Source organism: Poeciliopsis prolifica, unplaced genomic scaffold (assembly GCF_027474105.1).
Source record: "Poeciliopsis prolifica strain line A6 unplaced genomic scaffold, Auburn_PproV2 SCAFFOLD015, whole genome shotgun sequence".
NCBI lineage: Eukaryota > Metazoa > Chordata > Actinopteri > Cyprinodontiformes > Poeciliidae > Poeciliopsis > Poeciliopsis prolifica.
Window position 1 is genome coordinate 2202091 of NW_026562390.1, and position 20308 is coordinate 2222398.

Genomic DNA, 20308 nt, shown 5'->3' on the forward strand with positions numbered 1-20308 from the left:
CTTTCCTTCCACAGCTCAATAACACAAATGTCTAAGTGTTTATGCTTACCACAATTACTGTAGGTGTGATGGTGCACTCTAATGAAATTCTTTTATTGGTTTGGTAATGTGTCCATGGGGGAGGCCCATCTCTCCTTTTTAGAAAGAGTAATGGACTCCAGCAGCACAGATGGATAATAAATGGTTTGAGAAGTTCCTGGATGTGCTGCTTCAGGCTTCAGAGGGTTGTTTCATAAAAACTAATATCGCCGCTTTTACATCTGAGCGCGCCTCTGGATCGTAAACAGAATGGTGATCAGCCTGGGAGAGAATCCACTGCAGATAAAGGTCGAACGACAAAGACATTTTTCTTCCCTAGCCTTCATGTTGTCCTTGTTGGAACTGATTCTTTTTGCTCCGTTTGAAACAATTCTGCGTATTTATTTTGGTAACACTTTATTTGAGCTGACATGATGCTGTCGTAAACATGACCTAATACCTGGTATATAAATGATTGAGTCTTCAATAGTGTTTATAACTGTTGTCATGAAGTGTAATTCAATAAATAACGACATTTTAATGCAAAGTTGCATTAAAAGGTCAGTCAACAAACCATGTAGTAAAGTGCAAAATTAGTCATACTCAGGACAGATTTAGCTTTAAATTAATCTTTGAATTTATTTGGACATATTTCTTCTGACTGGACAAAATTGCCCAATTTAAATATATATATATATATATATATATATATATATATATATATATATATATATATAACTTTCCGGTTGACATACATAATTGTTAATCTCCATCCTGTCAAGAACAACACTCTTCAGTGTGGATGATTGTTTAATCAAAATTCTCTAAATTTAACGTTTTTGTTGTTTTTTTATCAGTGAGGTGTTTGGAGTAAAATTAGAGAAAGCAGGGAGATGTAAGAAAGTATTTCTGATAAATTCTAATCTCTACATGTCGAGGCGTAAATGCAGTGAGAAAGGAGAGAGCAAGAGTAACAGGAAGGCCGAACAAAACAGAGCAAAGTGCTTCGTTTTGGATGACAAAGACAAATTTTGTTGTTTCTTCCTGATTTTTGCAACTTGAAATATTTCCAGTCAACTAAAGAAGCGACACCTTTAAGTTTTATTTGGCTGCTTGAGCAAATAGCTGGTTTAAATAATTAAGCATAAAAGTAACTTAAAATTGATAGTTTTTGCAGCTTGAAATTGCTTTTCTGTTTAATTTGAAGCCGTTTTTTTATTTCATTTTTTCTGTAAGTGCAGTGGGGGGTTAAATTTTTACTTAAATTGTATCATTTTACAATTTTTTTTTCCTGCTTCACACCCAAAGATTTTTGTTTGTTTTAAAAAAGATTAAAAATGGAAGGATGATCAATACTCCAATACAAATTACAGCTTAATGATTTAAAAATGGCCAACTATGCCAATCTTGGGAAGAAAAACAAATCTGTGAATAAAATTTAGAATAATTCCTCATGTTCCTTGACGCAGCTTCTCATTTTAAAGATGGCTGGAGGTGAGTTTCATATCTCCATCACCGTTTGGCCCACGCTTTCTGTGCTCCTGCTGGTGTGACTCACGTTGGGCAGCGGCTCACTTTCGGGAACTTGGGTTGCCAGTTTGGAGCCATATTAAGTTTGACTCTCCACTCCGCCCCCATTTTCCTTCTGTAGTTTACAAATAGAACAGCGCAGAGCACTGAAGGCTTAAAATGAGCCGTCTAGAAAAAGATTACAGACCCAGGAGGCTGAAACTGATACAGAAGTGTTTATTTCTGTTCAGATTATTTTCTTTGTTTCACCCACAGCTGCCCGGTGAATTCGCAAGCTGGTATTTTTATCACAGGAAGGCATCACAAATTACACTTTTATCAAAAGGGTAAATAATAAAAGGTGAATGAAAGCAGAGCAATCAGGATTTTAATCCAAAATGGCACCAATTGGATGCATTTATACAGAAATGACCTCGATCTTTAATAATTACATGAAGGTCTGCTTCATTCTGTTAAAAATGCCTTTAATTCCTAAAGGAAATAAATTCAAAGCTTCTCCAAGGAGTTAAAATAAACAATGTCTGAGAAATGTTTCAGAAAACAAATTCAGTGCAAATTTTACCAAGTTATTTTGGTCTCTTTTATAATAAAAGTTTTTTTTTGCAGGGTTGGCTCTGTTCCACAAAGAAATGTTTCCTGTCGATTGTTTTCTTTCCTTTCCGTTTTCAATGTGTTTGCGCCAAGTGGAAACGCCAACAAATGTACATTTGGGCTTACAAAGACAAAATTAACCAACAAAAAGTTCAACAAAACTGATTTAAGCATCAAAAATGGACCTGAAAGTGTTGGAAGCCTGATTTATTCGGCTGCCATCATTAAGTCTTTGCACCCTACCAGGACTTTTTGAGCCGCTCATTAGAAAACCTCCACCAGTTCTCTCTCTGCATTTACCGTTGTTGTAATTTTTCAACAAATTAGGTTTCCTATTAGCAAGCGGCTGGAAACCTGAAACTGAATGTCAAGTGTTTCCAGGTTCACAGTTTCCTTTGTATGAAATGTCATTAGGAGCTGATAATTAGTGGAGCGGCAAAAGTCAGGCGCAAACCCAAAAGAACAAGAGAGCTTGGAGACATAAAGTGTAATTTATTGAGTTGTGTTTTTGTCAGGTTTGAGTGTTAAGTCCCAGCAGGAGCAGCTCTGTCCGTTCACATTCGCGTCCCTCAGTTCTGCCTGAGCAGATTGAGTTGACCGTGGTTGCTGCATTCCTCCACTACTACAGACAGACTGAAAAACTGAGCTAACAGAATTGACTTCTCATTTCATTTCAATTTTTAATGGTTACTGCCCCATTTAAGCTGTATTTTTGCCATTCCTGCAGTGATTAACCATCCGTGCTCCACTTTTCCAATCTTGTTTCTGATGTTCGGAACAGCGTGCATTTAGGACTTGCTTCTCCTGCAGGATGTGCAGTCCAAGTTTTGATAAAAGAAGCCTTTTATTGTTTCAAAATGAAATGAATGGACGTAAAATAATGACTGAAAGCGTTAGAGGTGGTCCATTTCAGTTTGCGAAGCTGGCTGCTGATAAATCATGACAGTTTAAGCTTTGGGTTTTGTTTCTAGATGTGTTGAATCTGAATTAAGTCACTCAATAATGCAGTTTATCACAGGTTGGAGTACTTTGGGGTTTTTTTGCTGACCTTTGCATGCATCATACATTTGAAACCCCTTGGCTATTGTCACAGGGGATGAGAGCTGCAGCAGCAAATAGGATTTTATTAAATGGTCACTCAAACTCCATCGCATAATTTTAATCCTATCGATTAAAAATATAGTTTGCTTCAACATTTCAGCAGTTAAAATCTGAGCCCATGTTAATATTGCTGTTATGACCGATGATGATCAATATTTACTGGTATTGTATACAACTAGATAAGGTCAGAAACAAATAGCAAGTGAGAGGTAAGTTGGTCAGTAATGCTAGCTTGACTATGACATCTGCAACGTGTAGATGTGCTGTGGAACTCGGTGTAATTTGGTTCAGTTAAAAACTTGCATGTATAAAGAATACCGTGCAGCAGGTCCATATCTAGTGGCGCGGCTGCGTTCAGAATCAGCTATAACATTCATGTCCTGCATGACTCAGGCGTTTCCTGACATTTACCAAATAGCCTTTCATAGCTGAAGTCTTGGCCAGCTTCCACAAGGATCAAATTTTTAAAAGGTAGAAAGAAGGCAACTGTCAAAGCCAAATGAATAAAACATAAGACAATAGTGACACTAGCAAAAAACATCTTCTCTCCAAACTAAAGTAAAGTCAAGAAAACGACGAGTCAAGAAAACGACGAGAGAGAGAGAGAGAGAGAGACCGGCCTGCAGCAAGGTCACATTTTAGACATTGGAGCAGAAAAATGTCTAAAATGCACATGTAGATACTTTTCATACTCTCCCTAACATGAGTAGTCCTGACAACCATTTTAGTGCTGTGTATTGTATTTAAACATTGCTTCTTATTTTAATAAATTGAAGACTTTTTTCTCAAATTAAACTCTCTGGCTTGGTGTCACATGAAAGGTAATTTTACTATTATGCTAGCCACCTTCAGGTCTCGCCACAGCACCTCTCCATTTATAATATGCATTACCGACTGGTAATGCGGCCGATCTAATTAGAAATAGAAAGAATATTTACTTTTTTTGGACACTTTTCATCTCCCTGAAGTGCCCCAGTGTGTGGTCATGCCACCGCTGGCCAATCGACATGGCCACTCTGGGTAATAGCTTTTGCATCGGCGCTTTCAAATGAAATACCAAGTTGACGTTCGGCCAAGGAGGACGACAGCCGACTTTGTTGCGCGTGCCAGAGCCAGAGCGCGCTCTGTCCTGAGGGGAGGAGCCACTTCACTTTTTACAGTCATTTTAGGGAAGTTTTCCTCTGGAAGCTGACCTTAAAGGCTGGAACTGGGGGAAAAAGCTATGCTTCTATGTAATAACATTTCATGTGTTCCTCGTTTTTCAGCCAATTCTAGTTGACATTTAATGTGTAAGCTCAGAGTCTAACTTTTCTCTTGGGAGTAATTGGGCCCTGAGGGAAGTGGAGCGCAGAAGCTCTGGGTTTTAATTGATATTTATTGCTCACAACAGATGGAAATCCAGTCTGAGCTTTAATTTCTGTGCACAATAAAAGCCTGTTGTTTTCCTGCTCCTGTTTCATACGTTTGTTCTTCATTGAATATTCCTGTGGTTTAAGAGCAACACAGTGTTAACCAAGCATTAACTATGCTGTAGCATTATATCTCCCTAAATTTAAAAACTTAAACTAGAATTAAATTGATTTTTCTATTACGTTGTTACAATGTTCAGATTAGTTTTTTATCAAATTCTGTTCAGTTTTAACAGATAATAGGACACAATTGACCTATTGCAGCTAGGTGACATGCACACAAGATCCTGCCTGCATTTTTCTGATGCTAACGATGATTAGCATCAGTTTTAGCTGTCAAGTTGTCAACATAAAGCGCTAAATTCTAAATGTACTTCAGATGTATAAAACAAAGAGTTATAGTGCTTTGCTGCTAATTGTCACAAATAGATAACAAGGTGAGGAAAAAGTTTTAAGAAAAAAGAAATACAGAGGGAGAGGGAAGTAGTTCAGTCATGCTAGCTTGACTCTGACAACCGCATTGTGTAGATGTGCTGTAGAATTATGCGTTTCAGTTCAGTTGAGAAAAGGCAACCTAAACACACCAATTCTGGTAGATCATCAGCAGAGCAAGAGATTAAATTAGCTAATCAACCACCCTAGTGTTAGCTTAGCGAATAGCATTGGTAGCTAATCTACCGCAGCGATCACTTATTGATAATCGTAAAATAAACATCAAGCATGAAAATATGAAATTAACAGACTGAATGTTGTGTTCTTCATGTTTGAACGTCTTTTTGGATACGTAAAGTGGCATTGTTACTACGGCGTAGCCGACGGAGAGAAGGAAAAAAATTGGTTTTTTTGAGTCGTTCAACAATTTTTCTGCGTTATTTTTAGCTTTGCGGTTGCTCACTGCACTAAATTAATAACTTCATCTCCAGGTTTCGTTGAGTTTTTCTACCATGAAACAGAATCGTCTTTTTGCTCTCCCTTGTGTGATTGTGCAACATTTCCAGGTGTAAACAATAACGTGTAGATTTTTAACTAGAGCTTATTGGGCTTATTTTTTTCTGTTTCACCAAAAAAAGGGCAAAGGACGTTGTCTATCTGCCACGATCTGCAGCAGCGACAGTCTCCAACAGACTAACTACCCTGAATGAAGCAGTCTTTTGTTTTTGTGGCAAACGCTTTTAAAAACTCACCAAAATGTTTCTCACTCTCAAGGTTTCGCTGAATCAGAAGATAAAACCCCCAAAAAATCCTTTTATGTTCCAGATTGAGATGGAATATGTTGCTTATATAAAAATGTGTTTTTAACTTATTGGTTGAACGTGACACTGTGTTTATTATGAGACAGTTAAAATGTACAAATCTGTCTCTTCCTCTACTGTCAGGACATAATGATGATTTTATCAAATATTTTGAAAAATAATGTCATCTACTGCAGCTTTAAGCTTTCATTTCATTTTTTGTCATTTTATATAAAATATTGTGGTTGTCATGCTTTGAAATGTGAAAACAGTTTAAAGCGTATGAATACTTTTAAAAAATCTGAATGTAAAAGCACTTATTAAACTGCTGAATAGATATTTAAAACTCAATCAGATGATAAACTAACACAAACCCCATCATTTCCATTTGCCAGATTTTTCTCTCTCTTTCTACCAAAAACAGAATAAAACTTTTCAGTCTCATGGTTTTGGTGTCATTTTTAGTTTTATTAGTTGTTTCTGTTTTGTTTATTTGAATATTTAAATTATCTATGACTACCTGTGTTAAGCTTATTAAGCTTAAAGAATGTGGTTTTGCATTAATACTATTATATCACTTGTTAAAAACAACAATATTATCGTTTATTGCAATACCTTCTGGGAAAATGTATCGTACTTGAGCACATAAAACAATAGTAAAAAGCCTTCAAATGAATAATGGAAAGCTGTTTTCGACTCAAGCCAAGCTTTTCAGCTAAATCCTTCAAATCCCTTCAATGTTTCGGTTAATTTTTCTCCTTCGTTTTGATTCCTGTTCATTGTTGACGTTGTTGTTCACACGTCTCAGATGAAGAAGGAGCAGAAATCTCTGAAAGCCTTCGGCTCCCTTTGGTCACGCTCCACTAAGACGAAGGGAACCAGGTGAACATCTGCTCTCAGGTCGGCCGTATTTAATACCCGGTTTTCATGATTCCTCTTTTAAATTCTCACAACAGAGAAAAATGAAGGAATGAAAGTGGGAGAAGCTGAGTCATCCCTGTACATTTAATGATCGGCTAATCAATCGGTGTTGAGTAAAGGTCCCGCTCGGTCCCCGGTGTGCAGATATTCAGCCAGTCGTTATTATTCTGCACAGAAATCCATAGCCAACCGATGTGCCCTAATTTAAAGGTGCTGTCATGTGGAGGCGTCAGCGAGCCGGTGGCTGAGCGCTCTGTGGGTGTGCAGCCTGGAGTTTCCAGTCATCTAAAATCAATGTGAACAACCCCCCTGCTGTCACAGACACACAAATAAACAACAACAACAAAAAATAAACGCAGGACAGTTTGGTTAAAATTCTCTTCATCCCAGAACGGGCCGGTTTATTTAGATTAGCATTGATGAAATGAAGTAGTGATGGCGGAGGTGTGGGTGTGCGAGCGGAGCCGTTATTGGAAGTGATGGAAGTGGCGGTGCAGCCATCGCTTGGAGGACTTGTGGGGTTTATTTATAGCTCTCGTGTTCACGTTCTGTTCATCATACACTCACCATCACACCTCATTTACCTCCAGTTTCCCCCTTCAGCTGCTTTACTTTTTGGTTGCATTTTGGTGCAATTCTTTTTTGCTAAGAAATTCTCTTTTTCTTAAGGAATATCCTCGAAAATAAGTTGTGTTTGAGTAATTTTGAAGTCAAAAAGTTGGTTTATTTCTGTTCCATGTGCATCATTAAAGCTTACTGCTAAAATAAAATTTGCTTTGTTGTAACTTCTGATATCGAGAGGAAAACGTCCGACTCATTTCTTCGGCAGAGGGAATCATGCAAAATATTTCAATTGAAGGTTTAGTGGAAGGAAGAATTGCAGAGGAGAAAAGTTCAGACTTTATGATTTTGTTCAAAAAGAATACAAAAAATAATTTATGCATTTGTAAGATGTTATGTGAAATCCCCAGAATTATGCTTCCCCCGAAAAAAGCAAAAACCTACATGTCACAGAAGACCAATAATTTTCTCTCTCTTTGTTCCTTTGACGATTCTTCATAATCAGCTACTTAACAAGCGTTTGAAAATGCTAGCTACGTTTATGTTTTGTTTGAGCAAAGGTGAACTGTAGAAGTTTGGTTTTAGCCAACTGAAATGTTGATTTGTAAAATCTAGAACCAGTGGACAAAAAAATTACCATCTGCCATCAGTCAGCAATGTTGAATATTGCAAGAATAATAAATTTATAGAGAATATAGTAATCTCATAATGAGAATGTTATAAAAATATACTTTTATGTTTGACCTTTGACATCTTCAACATATTGTTCCTATGAAAGATCAGCCTCAGGAGTCACTTTTCCATGTTTTAACTAATGTTTAGTTTCTGCATCTTCATTGATAAGTTCTTGACATTTTGCTCAAATACCACAGTTGTAGCCTGAGGGAGGCGCGGCGTCTCAGGAGAACCGTCCAGCGTCGTTATCCACCGTTCGTTTCATTCAGGATTTCTGATCGTGTTGTACGCAGGAACTTATGCCACGAAGTCACAACAAACCATGACATTCACCGAAATCTGAATTCAAGCTAAATTTGACGGGTAAAATAAGTTTGGGCTTCGAAGTTAAATAGTTTCTATAGTCTTGTGCAGTTCAGGTTTTGCAGTTTGCTGCTCCGGATTATGAAATGTTCAGTTGCAGCAAAGACTTTAGAGAAGCAAGTGATGCATTGAACGTGTGGAAGAATGTTTTGTCCAGATTCTGCCAATGGCATTTGGATCAAAAGGTCAAAGTGTGGGGAACAGAATGCTAATTGAAAGGGAAACGGTCTTTTAACGTGAAGCAAATATTCAGTTTGCGCCCCTGATTGCTAAACTGCTAGTTTGTCCCAAACTTATACCATCCAATCCAGTGAGAGAAGCCAACCAGAAGTCAATAGCAGAGTTAACAGTTTGGCATTAACAGAGAGGATTTGGCTGGTTGTTCATACGCACAACGACCCACACACTCAACTCTGCTGCTCAGCCCACCAATCCATTTTTCCTCCAAATGTGGTGCTGGACGTTTAAAGGGAAATAGCCTGTCCAACAGTTCAAGATTTATTACCAAGAATAATCGCTACAAAAAGGAAATAAACCAGCCAACCAAACAGTAATGTCCTTACATTCTAGCGCCAGGTTTATTTATAGAAGTTCACGTTTGGGTCGACGTGTATTCTGAATACCCAGACTGTTTTCCCCTGGTTCTGTAGCTTCACCATCTCTTATCAAATGTGATTGTAAAAATCACATAAAGCTCAAATAATGTGCTGCAGCTCTGCCGACTTATTTGTTTGGATTGTACAAAACATTCACCATTCAGGTGGTAAATTTCCCTTTTCCACAAGAGATTTACGTGTTCTTACCTAAAGACCTTCTGCACCTTCAGCTTAAAGTCTTAGTTTTCAATCGTAAATTGTGAATTATGATGTTTTTGTGTGTGTGAGTCATTGTAGGAACCCACATGTGAGAAAAGTGAATGGCGAATTCATTACTTGTTTAATGCATGAGGAGACTTTCAGCCTGAGGGAAGAGAGAAAGGTTCACTTGAGGAGAAAACAATCTTTACTACGTGAGAATAAAGACATTTACAACCAAACAGAAGACGGGATAACTCCAAAATGTCTTTTGAAATTGTGAACAACAAAAAGAGAAACTTTAAAATGAAGCAAAGTGAGATTTTCCTCAGTTTACCCACAATTCACCTCTGCAGAGTTTCATCAGCTCTTGCTTTTGTTTTGTTTTTTTTGTCGTGTCATTTTCCTGACAGGAAGACGGACAAATTGCTTTGAAAACATCTTAGCCAAATTTTACCTGACACTCCTCACCCTGTTGGTGCTGCTTTCCAGGGTTTGGGCAGCGCATGGACGTATTGATGCCATCGCTGAATGGTAACCTTTATGCACTCTTCCAAAAAACTGAGAAAAACTTTTCAGAAGTTTATTTCTTCCAGCTTAAAGTAGAAACAGTGACTTATATCAAAAATTACCCTTTTTATTTTGTTTATATTTTTTGTTATGTTATGTGAAGATTTTCTTCGTCAGAGATTTTTGTGTCGCTTCCTTCAGTTTTTTAAACATTAAATATGCTTAAATATTATGTTTTCAATCAGGTTAATGCATTTTTTTATCTGTTTGCTGCCAAATTATACCAGTCAGTCCCTCTGGTTGCTTGAGAATCATTATGGAAATTCAAACAATTTTTTTTTACGGTCATACATTATTGGGAGTCTATTGCAGCGAGTTGCATTTACCCTCATGAATAAGTGTAAATATTGAAAATATTTCCAAGTTTCTATCACAAACAATTTTATTTTTATTGCAAAATATTACAAAAATTACAAAATTGTGGAGGGACTGAAAAGATGTTCAATAATATTATTTAATTTTAAGAATTGATATTTTAACAGGTTTATAAATACGCTCCTGCACAACCGGCCCTTTAAGAGCATTCACCAAAACGAAAGTTTGACGATTTTCTTGTAGCTCCTCTGCACTCCACACATTTCAGATTTCTGGCAAAAGCAGGTCATTAAACACCAATTAGGAGTTCATCTTTGTGTTCCCGCTATAATTCTGGCGTTAGGACTGTTGTGCTTTTTAACACGCCAGCTCCGTCCTGCATCACGCAGAATCTGGACCAAACGGTCACATAAGGACTTGTCAGGTTTCATTTGCAGATCTCACAGTCCAGATGGCTGCGCTGTTCAGCCGTGGCACCCTGGTTGTTTGGATTTCTGTTCCAGAAATTGTGCAGTTAGTTTTTCCGTTAATCTTGTAGAAATCTCTGAACTCTTACAACAGATGTTTCATTCAAGATTAAGAGCAAACCTCTTGAATTATTTCTTTTTCACGAATGTATTTACCCTGCGTGTCACAGCTCTTAAACGGGTTTCATTGCTGAAATACACAATAATAGGAGCATTTCAGTTGTTTAGAGACTACAAGATTACACAAAGTGTTTATATGAGACATAGTTACGGAATATTTTCCACAGAAATACACATTGTGCGTCATAATATCTGTACTCGTATTTCCTGGAAGCTGCAGCTGTATAATCATGCGCCTGCACAATGGGACAGAAATCATTATAAAAAATGAAATTGTTGAACTGTAGCCATTATAAAAAAGGTCAAACAATTAAATCCCAGACCAGTGGTGTAATTATTATTGTCCGTTTAGCTTTAATGCTTGAATCTTTGAATGTGAAGCTCAGTAGAGATTGAGAAAGAAAAGTGGAAACTTGTTTATCAAGCCAAAAGAAATGTCATTTTATTTTGTTATGCTTATGCTTTTTTTTCTCTTGCAGTGGAAAAACCATCTGTAAAAATGTGGACCTAAAAGATTCATGCAAACAAACAAACAAAATGGTAAATAATGACACTTTGATGCAAAGTTGCATTAAAAGTGCTGAGAAGCATCTTGGTTTAATGACCTTACCTCTGTTAAATTACTGCTTATCAGTAATTTAACAGAGTTTTAATGCATCAAAGTTTTAATGCAACTTTGCTGCAAAGTTGCATTAAAAGTGTCATTATTACCTGAATGACCACAGTTCAAATAGGTCTTATGTACGCCCCTTCAAAATAAAATGCTACCAAAACCTCTTTTTTTAGAATCTCATTGTTTTATCTTCATGTTTCAGCCCAGCATCGTTTCTGTGACAGTTCTGCCAGTTCCATCTGTCCATTGTTTAATTGCTGCTCGTGTCATTTTCGCTGTGCGGTGGAGGAATTGTCAACGTTTTTGGCAGCCATACTGTTGTCCTCCTTCCAGCTCTGATCGCTGAACCTTTGACCTTCCCCATAAACTCCTCGGCATGAACGTTACGTCCTGGATCGTTTCTCTTAGGGATCTTGGAGTGTACTTCTTTTTTTGCTGACATTAATTTACAGTTCACACTGTGGGAAATCACCGCAGGTGGTGTTACTATTTGGCGTCAGACTTGAAAACCTCACCTGTCTTCACTGTGGTGAGCCTCTGAACAGCATTATGAATGAACCACGTTTTTAGGGATTTCTGACTCTTGAGACGAGCGTGTCTTCGCTTCTCGACTTCACCGTTTGCAGTTTCTGTCAGAATGTGGGAAACTGGATGAAAACTATCCAATTTCCATCTCATGTCAAGTTAAAGGACCTCTGTCCTCGCCGAGCCTGCTAACAGCATCATGCTGACACTGAGGCAGAGCGTCCAATTGACGTTTTCTTGCCATTAGCTCTCATTCGATCAAATATTACAACCTTCGCACAATGTTGTAGCGGATAAAGTGCCTGTGATTCTTATGTTTTATCTTGATAAGAGGTTTAAAAAGCCACTGCTGCAAGCAGCATCTCATAAAAGCCCTGAGCTATCAGCGGAAGAGCTGAAATGAGCAATAATTTCCACCGGAGGTGAATCATTGTGATGCAGAGATAAGCAGTCTTCACTTGTCTTCATCCAGAAAACGAGATTAGAGAAAATAGAGGAAACAAAGACAGGAATAAATATCTAAAATGGGGAGTTTGAATCAATCAATCGAGTTTATTTTTCTAGCATTTCAGTAGGTCACAACGCGTTACGCCATGGAAACACAAACACGGCGTACAGTCAGTCGTAAAAACTAGGAACAGACATTTCAGGTGGGATTTCAGTCTAGATTTAAAGGATTTGTGGTCCTGAAATATAAAAACCTTTCAGTAAAATACTAAACAGAATCAAAATGTTTTTGCTTTTTTGTTTGTTTCATAAACGTTTCAGTTTATTCTCACAGTTGGAAACACATTTAGAGGAAAATCTCAGAAAATCTATGGAAACTTGCAACAGCAGTTGTTAAAGGTATTTTATTATGATTTAGCGAGTTGACTGGAGTATAAGCTTAGATTCATATTTATTGTAATCCATTAAAATAAGATCTCTACTGTTTGTGAAATCTCCAAGAATAAATAGCATAATTACCGTATTTTCCGGACTATAAGTCGCACCAGCCATAAAATGCATAATAAAGAAGAAAAATACAAAAATAAGTCGCATTTTTGAGGAAACTTTATTTGAGAAAATCCAACACCAAGAACAGACATGTCATCTTGAAAGGCAAAAAAAAATATAATAGAGGCAACAACAGGCTGAATAATTGCACGGTATGCTAACGTTACATGACAAACAACGAACTGAGAACATGCCTGGTGAGTTAGCGTAACGTATTAAGAGTTATTCAGATAACTATAGCATAAATAACATGCTAACACGTTTACCAAACCATCCGTGTCTCTTCAAATCACTAAACGCAATGAAATCTTTGTCCTCAATGTCGCTTATAAACAACTTTGCTAACTCCGAAGGTAGAATAACACAGGCCTAGAGCGCCCTCTTGTGGTTTAGTGTGAAAATAACGTGATGTGATATAATGATGTGTCAATTTCCACACATAAGTCATTCCGGAGTATAAGTCACACCCCTGGCCAAACTATAAAAAAAAACTGCGACTTATAGTCCGGAAAATACGGTAATATTTCCTGAAGGTCAACAGCTTGACTTGAACATTGAACATTTATTAAAAAAACAGAGGAAAAAAATGAATGGAAACCCAAAATTTTTCTAATGTTTTCCAAATATGATCAAAAAATCATTTTCAACCAACAGACTGTTGTATTTACTCTTATTAGTGCTATTATATATGTTTGCTCTCTAAGCAGCAGTGAGTTCTTACCTTTAAACAGATGATTGCAGATTTTTTCCCCTGTTATCTTGGACACAGTGGTGTGATTATGTGAAATATGCTGCATCCTGGCTGCATGGACAGAAAAATAAATCAGAAGGAAACTAGCGGCCAGTAAATCACAACCTTTTAAAGTCGCTTTTGTCGCTCAGTGCATTGTGGTGGGAGCAGACATTACTCCTGTTCCAGGAAGGTTCCTGGGAAATCTACCGTCTCAAATTTCAGCTCTGTGACTCATAAAACATAAAATGCTGAGTAAATGTCAAGAAACTTAATTTTCAAGAAATATTGTGTGAAGAATTCAAGGAAAGTGTTACAGGCACCCCACTCTATAAATAAAAAATGAACCTTTTGACTCAAAGGGTTTGTTTTATTTTATTAAAAGTGACTGCAGGAGTCTGGAAACAAAATATTTTCACTTAAAATTCACCAATCAGAGTTTCTGTGTCCTAATTCAAAGCTCTGATTTTGTGAAGCTGAATTTAGTTGATTACAAAAAAAAAAAAAAAAAAAAAAAGAATGTTTTTGAAACTCTGAAAATAAAATTTATTTGATGATCTTTGAAATACTGGAGCTGTACAATCCTCCAGATTTCCTTCTCCGTTTTAAATTTTACAAACCCAACTGATACTGGAAATAAACAAGTTTTGGTCAGCTCAACCAGTCCATGTGTTTCGAAACAATTTAATTTTCTTTTTCAATATTTGTTGCTCCCGTCTCTTGATTTTCCTAATCCTGATTTTGTTTTTGTTTGCTCTCAGGTCCGCTGCTGTGTGATGGAAGGCTGACATGCTTTCTCTTCCCTCTGCTCCTGCTCCTGCGAGCTCCCTTGTTGTTCAGCTTTGGTGAGCGCACCTGCCCCAACAGCTGCCGCTGCGAGGGGAAAACCATCCACTGCGACTCCTCTGGGTTTTTAGAAGTGCCGGAAAACATCTCAGTCGGCTGCCAGGGTCTCTCCCTGCGCTACAATGAACTACGCGCCCTGCTACCTTACCAATTTGCTCACCTGGGACAGCTTCTTTGGATTTACCTGGACCATAATCAAATTTCAGTTGTGGACAGTCGAGCGTTCCAGGGAGTTCGAAGGCTTAAAGAGTTGATACTGAGCTCCAACCGGATCGCGTCTCTACATAACTCCACATTCCATGGCGTCCCCAACCTTCGTAGCCTTGACTTGTCCTACAACAAACTGGAAATCCTGCAGCCGGGTCAATTCCATGGCTTACGAAAGCTACAAAACCTCCACCTGCGCTCAAACGGTCTCTCCAACATCCCGATTCGAGCGTTTTTGGAGTGCAGAAGTTTGGAGTTTCTGGATTTGGGTTATAATCGGATCAAGGCTCTCACTCGCACCACCTTCTTGGGATTGCAACGGCTGATGGAGTTGCATCTAGAGCACAACCAGTTCTCCAGGATCAATTTTTTTCTGTTTCCACGCTTAGCCAATCTGAGATCCCTCTATTTGCAGTGGAATCGCATCAGAGTGGTCAACCAGGGCCTTCCCTGGACTTGGTACACTCTGCAGAAACTGGATCTGTCTGGGAATGAGATTCAGACGCTGGACCCGGCTGTTTTCCACTGCTTACCCAACCTTCAAGTCCTGAACTTGGAGTCCAACAAATTGTCCAACGTGTCCCAAGAGGCTGTGACGGCCTGGATCTCACTGACCACTATCAGCCTGGCTGGCAACATATGGGACTGTGGAGCGGGCATTTGCCCCCTTGTTGCTTGGTTGAGAAATTTCCGGGGCAGTAAAGACACCACCATGATCTGCAGCAGCCCCAAGCATCTCCAGGGAGAGAAAATCATGGAGGTCACACGGAACCACGGCATTTGCGAGGAGAACGATTACTTTATGACTGAAACGCCATCGCCGATGCCGGAGCTAATCTCTGACGCCACGGCCGAACCGACCTTTGCCCCCACCAGCGGTTCGCCAGCGACCCCACCAACCAGCACCTTTGGCCCCCTCCCACCCTTCAGACTTCGACCAATTCCTCATCCAACCTATCCAGGCCCCATGAGCAAAGACACGAGAAACACGGCGATTCGCACTCGGCCCACCCTCATCTCGCCGCCGCCGATGGAGCACATGGCGCTGCACAAGGTGGTGGTGGGCAGCGTGGCGCTCTTCTTCACCATGTCACTCATCTTGACCATCATCTACGTGCTGTGGCGGCGCTACCCCGGCGCTGCGCGGTTGCTGCAGCAGCGGTCAGTGGTGGGGCGGAAGCGGCGCAAAAAGAGCCCAGAGCCCGAGCAAAACCTCAGCTCCCAACTCCAAGAGTATTACATGAGTTACAACCCCGCTGCCACACCAGAGGCACTGGAGGTGCTTGGCAACGGCACTGGCTCCTGCACTTGCACAATTTCTGGCTCCAGGGAGTGTGAGGTATGACCCATCACCTCAGCCTAAAAATAAAAAGTCTAAATCAAACACAAGGCTCAACAGAGAGGTAAATAATTCACCAAGTATGCCCTGTGAAAAGACACCCTTGAAATTCCACCTTTACACCCCAAATTCCTCACTGTTCACACCTTTAACCTCAGACGTCGGATGTCTCCAATTATTCCACTTGAAGGTAGCAAAAACAAACATGACTCAGCAAAATGAGGTCAGAGAAATACATGCTTGGTGCATTTCAGTAAGTTGGAATATAACACTGGATTACAAAAAAATTTATTTCGGAAGTTGTTTTCAATTGAATTAGGATGATTTTGTATTGCTGAATTAAAAAATGACACCCGTTTTTCCTCAATCGGGTCAGGCTTTTGTTCTGATTTGATTCAGAAAAATCCAATCTACATGATTAAAAACAAATCGTTTTCCAGCAGAGTATATTAATTGAAACAAAACTGAGTGATAAACACTGACGCGGGTCAGTACATGTGAATTGAAAATTACGTCTTCATTGTGCAAAATTAAGGACAAGAACTTCCTTTTCTCCGAACGCATCGCAGGGAAGTCCGTCTTTAGAGTCCAAGAGTAATCAGTCCAAATTATGGAGCTTAGTTCAGGAAGTTGACCTGATTGAGCAAAACTGAAGTGATTTTCAGATTCAGCACATCAAAATTACCCTGAAATGGTTGAAAAACCAAAGACAGTTTCTTGGCTGTTGACCAGCAATTCATTTCTAAAACGGAAACTCACACAGAGGGATGAATTTCAAGCTTTCATTTGCTAGTTTTTATGACAGTGGCTAAGCTAATAGAAACCCAGAATTCAGTTTCTTTGGAAACTAAAGATCAGAAATGCACAATATTGGATTTTTGGTCGATACTTGATACGCCGATACACTAAAACTCATTTGGACGACAATAGATAGCAATACCGATATTTATTTCCTATATCTACTTCCTGAAACTATCTGGCTTTCTCTAATTAAAGTACTGCATTTTGTCAATTCAGCCCAATAAGGATTATTTGACTTAGACGGTGATTGGAAAGTGTGCTGATTTAAATAAGTTAGCCACAAAAGCTGACTGTGAAAAAAAGCACAAGTAAAAAAGACGGTGCAAAAGCAGGAGCTAATGTCATCGCTTTTTCTCTTGGTGCTGAACAAATCTGCCCTGCACTCTATAGTTGGTCAAGGCTCCTTTTGCATAAACGACTCCATCAATGCTCCAAAGGTTTTCTATGGGGCTCGGGTCAGGATTATTACCACGGCCATTAAACAAGTTATTGGTACCTTTGGCAGTGTGGGCAGATGCCAAGCCCTGCTGGAAAATTTAATCAGCATCTATAAACTTTGACAGCAGTAGAAAACTAGACATGCTCTAAAATCTTTTTTCTTTTTTGCGCTGACTTTGCAGTAAACGACATAAACACTGATGGGCTTCCTGAGGAGATTTCTTTTTCCTGCTAAACTTTTACTTTCCAGCAATATTTCCACTATTACAAGAGTCTGAACATCTAGTTTTTTGAACAATGAGTGACTGTTTGCGGAACAGCTGTCCAGTCAGTAGATTTTTGATGAGGTTTTAAACTGCAACACGGCTGTAACCATGGTAACAGTTGTGTGTCGTGGTGATATGATCACATATACATGAGCCAGGTTCTGCTGGAAAATGAAATGCATTTCCTTTGGACATCTGAGAAGCAATCCTGGCCTATTTCTCCTTAAAGTTTTCTGCCGCATGTTTTCCTTCCACTCAACTTTCTATTAATCCGCTATAATTCGATGCTCTTCTTTAGCAGTCTTCACATTAATCATGCAAGCCACAACATGTCAATTATATAAAATTTCTTTTGCCAAAATAATTTTTATTGGTTTATTTTCCTTTGGAGCTGAAACTGAATTTTGGGTTTTTTAGCTTTACGCTCAAAAGACATAAATCTGTGTCTGTTGAAATCATCTGAACGAAAATGCACTCAAAATAAGTTTTGGGTTAAATTCTAACTTTGAGATGCACCTGTAAATATAGTTGAGCCCAAAGTTATTCAATATGCCTTACGGATTAGGATTTAAAATTATTTTAATTCAATTAAAATAAAAACAACCCTGAAAATTTTATACAAATATGCAAAATAAGTAACTTAGTTGCTATATGTACATTTTAACATCGTATTCTCCTTTACATTACAGAAATCAAACGTTTCATCCTGTGATTTCCGACTAGATTTTTGGGAATCTTTATCTCCCTGTAAAAAATAATCAGATTCGAGTCAGAAACCCACGTTAACGTTTCTGTTAAACATAAAAAAAAAACTCAACTTGCTGGAGGTCTGAATAATTTTGGGTTTAGCTGGACAAACACAAACATCTTTAATGTAGTTCAGTCTCACAAAACGTCCTTTTGAAATAATAGTGGCGCATAATCTTGTGATTTTTACAGAGCAGTGAATAATTGGATACTGCCTGACTGTTTTCTCCCTCCTCCACATGAGCATGTGTTTTATTTCTTGCTTTGGTTTATGTGTTGTGTCGCCTACTTTGAAGAAGGTGTGTGGACTTTATGCGTCACTAATGTACCTTCAAACTGGCATCTTTGGCTGTTTTCTGGGGCCAATTCAGACTTTCCATCCTGAAGTAAACATGCTTGACGGATTCTTTAAAGAATCGCCTTTAAGTCGTGGAGAACTGGAAATCGGATGAAGTCTGTGTTGTGCAGCTCGGAAACTCTTCAGGATCAAATGTGCCGCGCAGTTTGATCAGCGCAATTTGATCTTACAAAGTTAATGTGCATTTTCTATAAGTGCAAATGTCATTTTTTATTATAAACTTTTCACCCTGGGAAAAAGGATTAATCGCCTCACTAAAGGAGACGATTAGTATGTGAACTTCGTCTCTGCAAAAGTCTTACCAAGTATTTTTAGTCTAATTTTTTGTGCAAATTGCTTTGAACTCTTCAAATAAGACAAAACAAACCTAAAAGTAACTTTTTAGTAAAATATAAAGACTTGTTTTAAGTAAATAAATCATTTTTTCTCTTGCTCTCTTCTCCCTCCTTTGTCCTGCTTGCTCCATTTCTGTCTGTTTAGTTTACTAAATTGTGGAATTTAGTATTTTAGACCAACATTTAGCTTTTAATATCGCAGCAAAACGTAGAGAAACTCATGTAAGAATAATAATACTTAACCTTTTTGTCTTTTGGTTTTGTTGTTTTGTTTCCTTTTAATTCATTTAAATCACTTTGTTGCTAGAAATGTCCTATATAAATAATCACCTTAATAAGTTTTTTTTCCACTTTAGTAGTTAATCTATCTGGAACAAACACCTTTTCATCAACATTTATAAATTATTTACTTAAAACAAGTCTATATCTTGCTGTAAAGTCACTTTTAAGTTTTACTTCAGATATTTGAAACTAGATCAAAAATACTTGGTAAGATTTTGTGTTTTTCATGTCAATTCAAATTGCTGTTATTTTTGGGAGAAACGTAGCAAAACTCAAGTTAAAAGCAGCTTTTTAACTTTCGATCCCAAATTAAATAAGTGGCGTTTATCACAAGTTATTTAATGAAATATTGGTGCATTTGCTACCGACAGTTTTCTTTGCATGAAGTGTTTAGAGTTTCTACTACGATTATGTTTGACTGTAACACAGTTTTCTGCACAATGCAGCCCCATGGGAAAACCCTGCCCCAGATTATATGTAAATGTCCAGCATAAGTGTTTGACTGAGGTCATAAAGAGAACTTTGTGATATGCAGAGAGAAGCAGCAAAACACAAGAACAGTGTGACTCTCACACAGAGGATATTACATTGAGGCTCCAGTGCATTAAACCTCTCATTTCAGAGTTGAATGAGCATTTGAAAGCTCAGTGGAGCTTAAACTGAAGACATCTTTCAACGGTGAAGCGAAAAAAAAATAGAAATAAATTAAAAAATAAGACCGATTCAGGAAAAGAAGCTTTTTGAGGCATTTTTGGTGTTTTTTTGGGGATTTATGGAGAAGAAGATGAATTAGTGGATAATTATAAAGAGGATGGAAAAAGGATTTTTTTTTGCATCAAAAAATCTGAAAAGTGTGGTGTGCTTATGTAAATAGATTACTAGTGCACCATTTACAACCACTCCATTGCAGCTGTAGCTGCATGTTTGAAGCTGTTTCCCAACCAGAAGGGGAAATTCTGCCCTCAGTTTTAATTCTTCATCATCAAAACTGAACATAAAATGCTTAAAATTGCTTATTGTTGCTAATTTCTGGAACACTGATGATAGACCCAAAGCCATTTAGTGCCTCGCAGAACAATAACAGGATTTTTACATATTTTATTTTCTAAAGATGGAGAGAGAGCAGTTATTTAATAGCATGTGGGATTATTATGTAGT

At 38.1% G+C, this 20308-nt stretch overlaps 1 protein-coding gene across 2 annotated transcripts in view; it reads left to right on the forward strand.

Annotated features, from left to right (window-relative positions):
- lrrtm4l1 (leucine rich repeat transmembrane neuronal 4 like 1) overlaps positions 1–20308 on the forward strand; it is a 59757-nt gene that overhangs the window by 11824 nt on the left and 27625 nt on the right. The window contains exon 2 of one of the 2 annotated variants that reach the window (XR_008606636.1): positions 14293–15987. Coding sequence is in view for 1 of the 2 variants with exons in the window: in XM_055040563.1 (XP_054896538.1) it covers positions 14293–15923 (1631 nt within the window). In the remaining variant the exon portion in view is untranslated. The remainder of the gene's footprint in view (positions 1–14292; positions 15988–20308) is intronic. The other variant, XM_055040563.1, reaches the window with a different exon arrangement.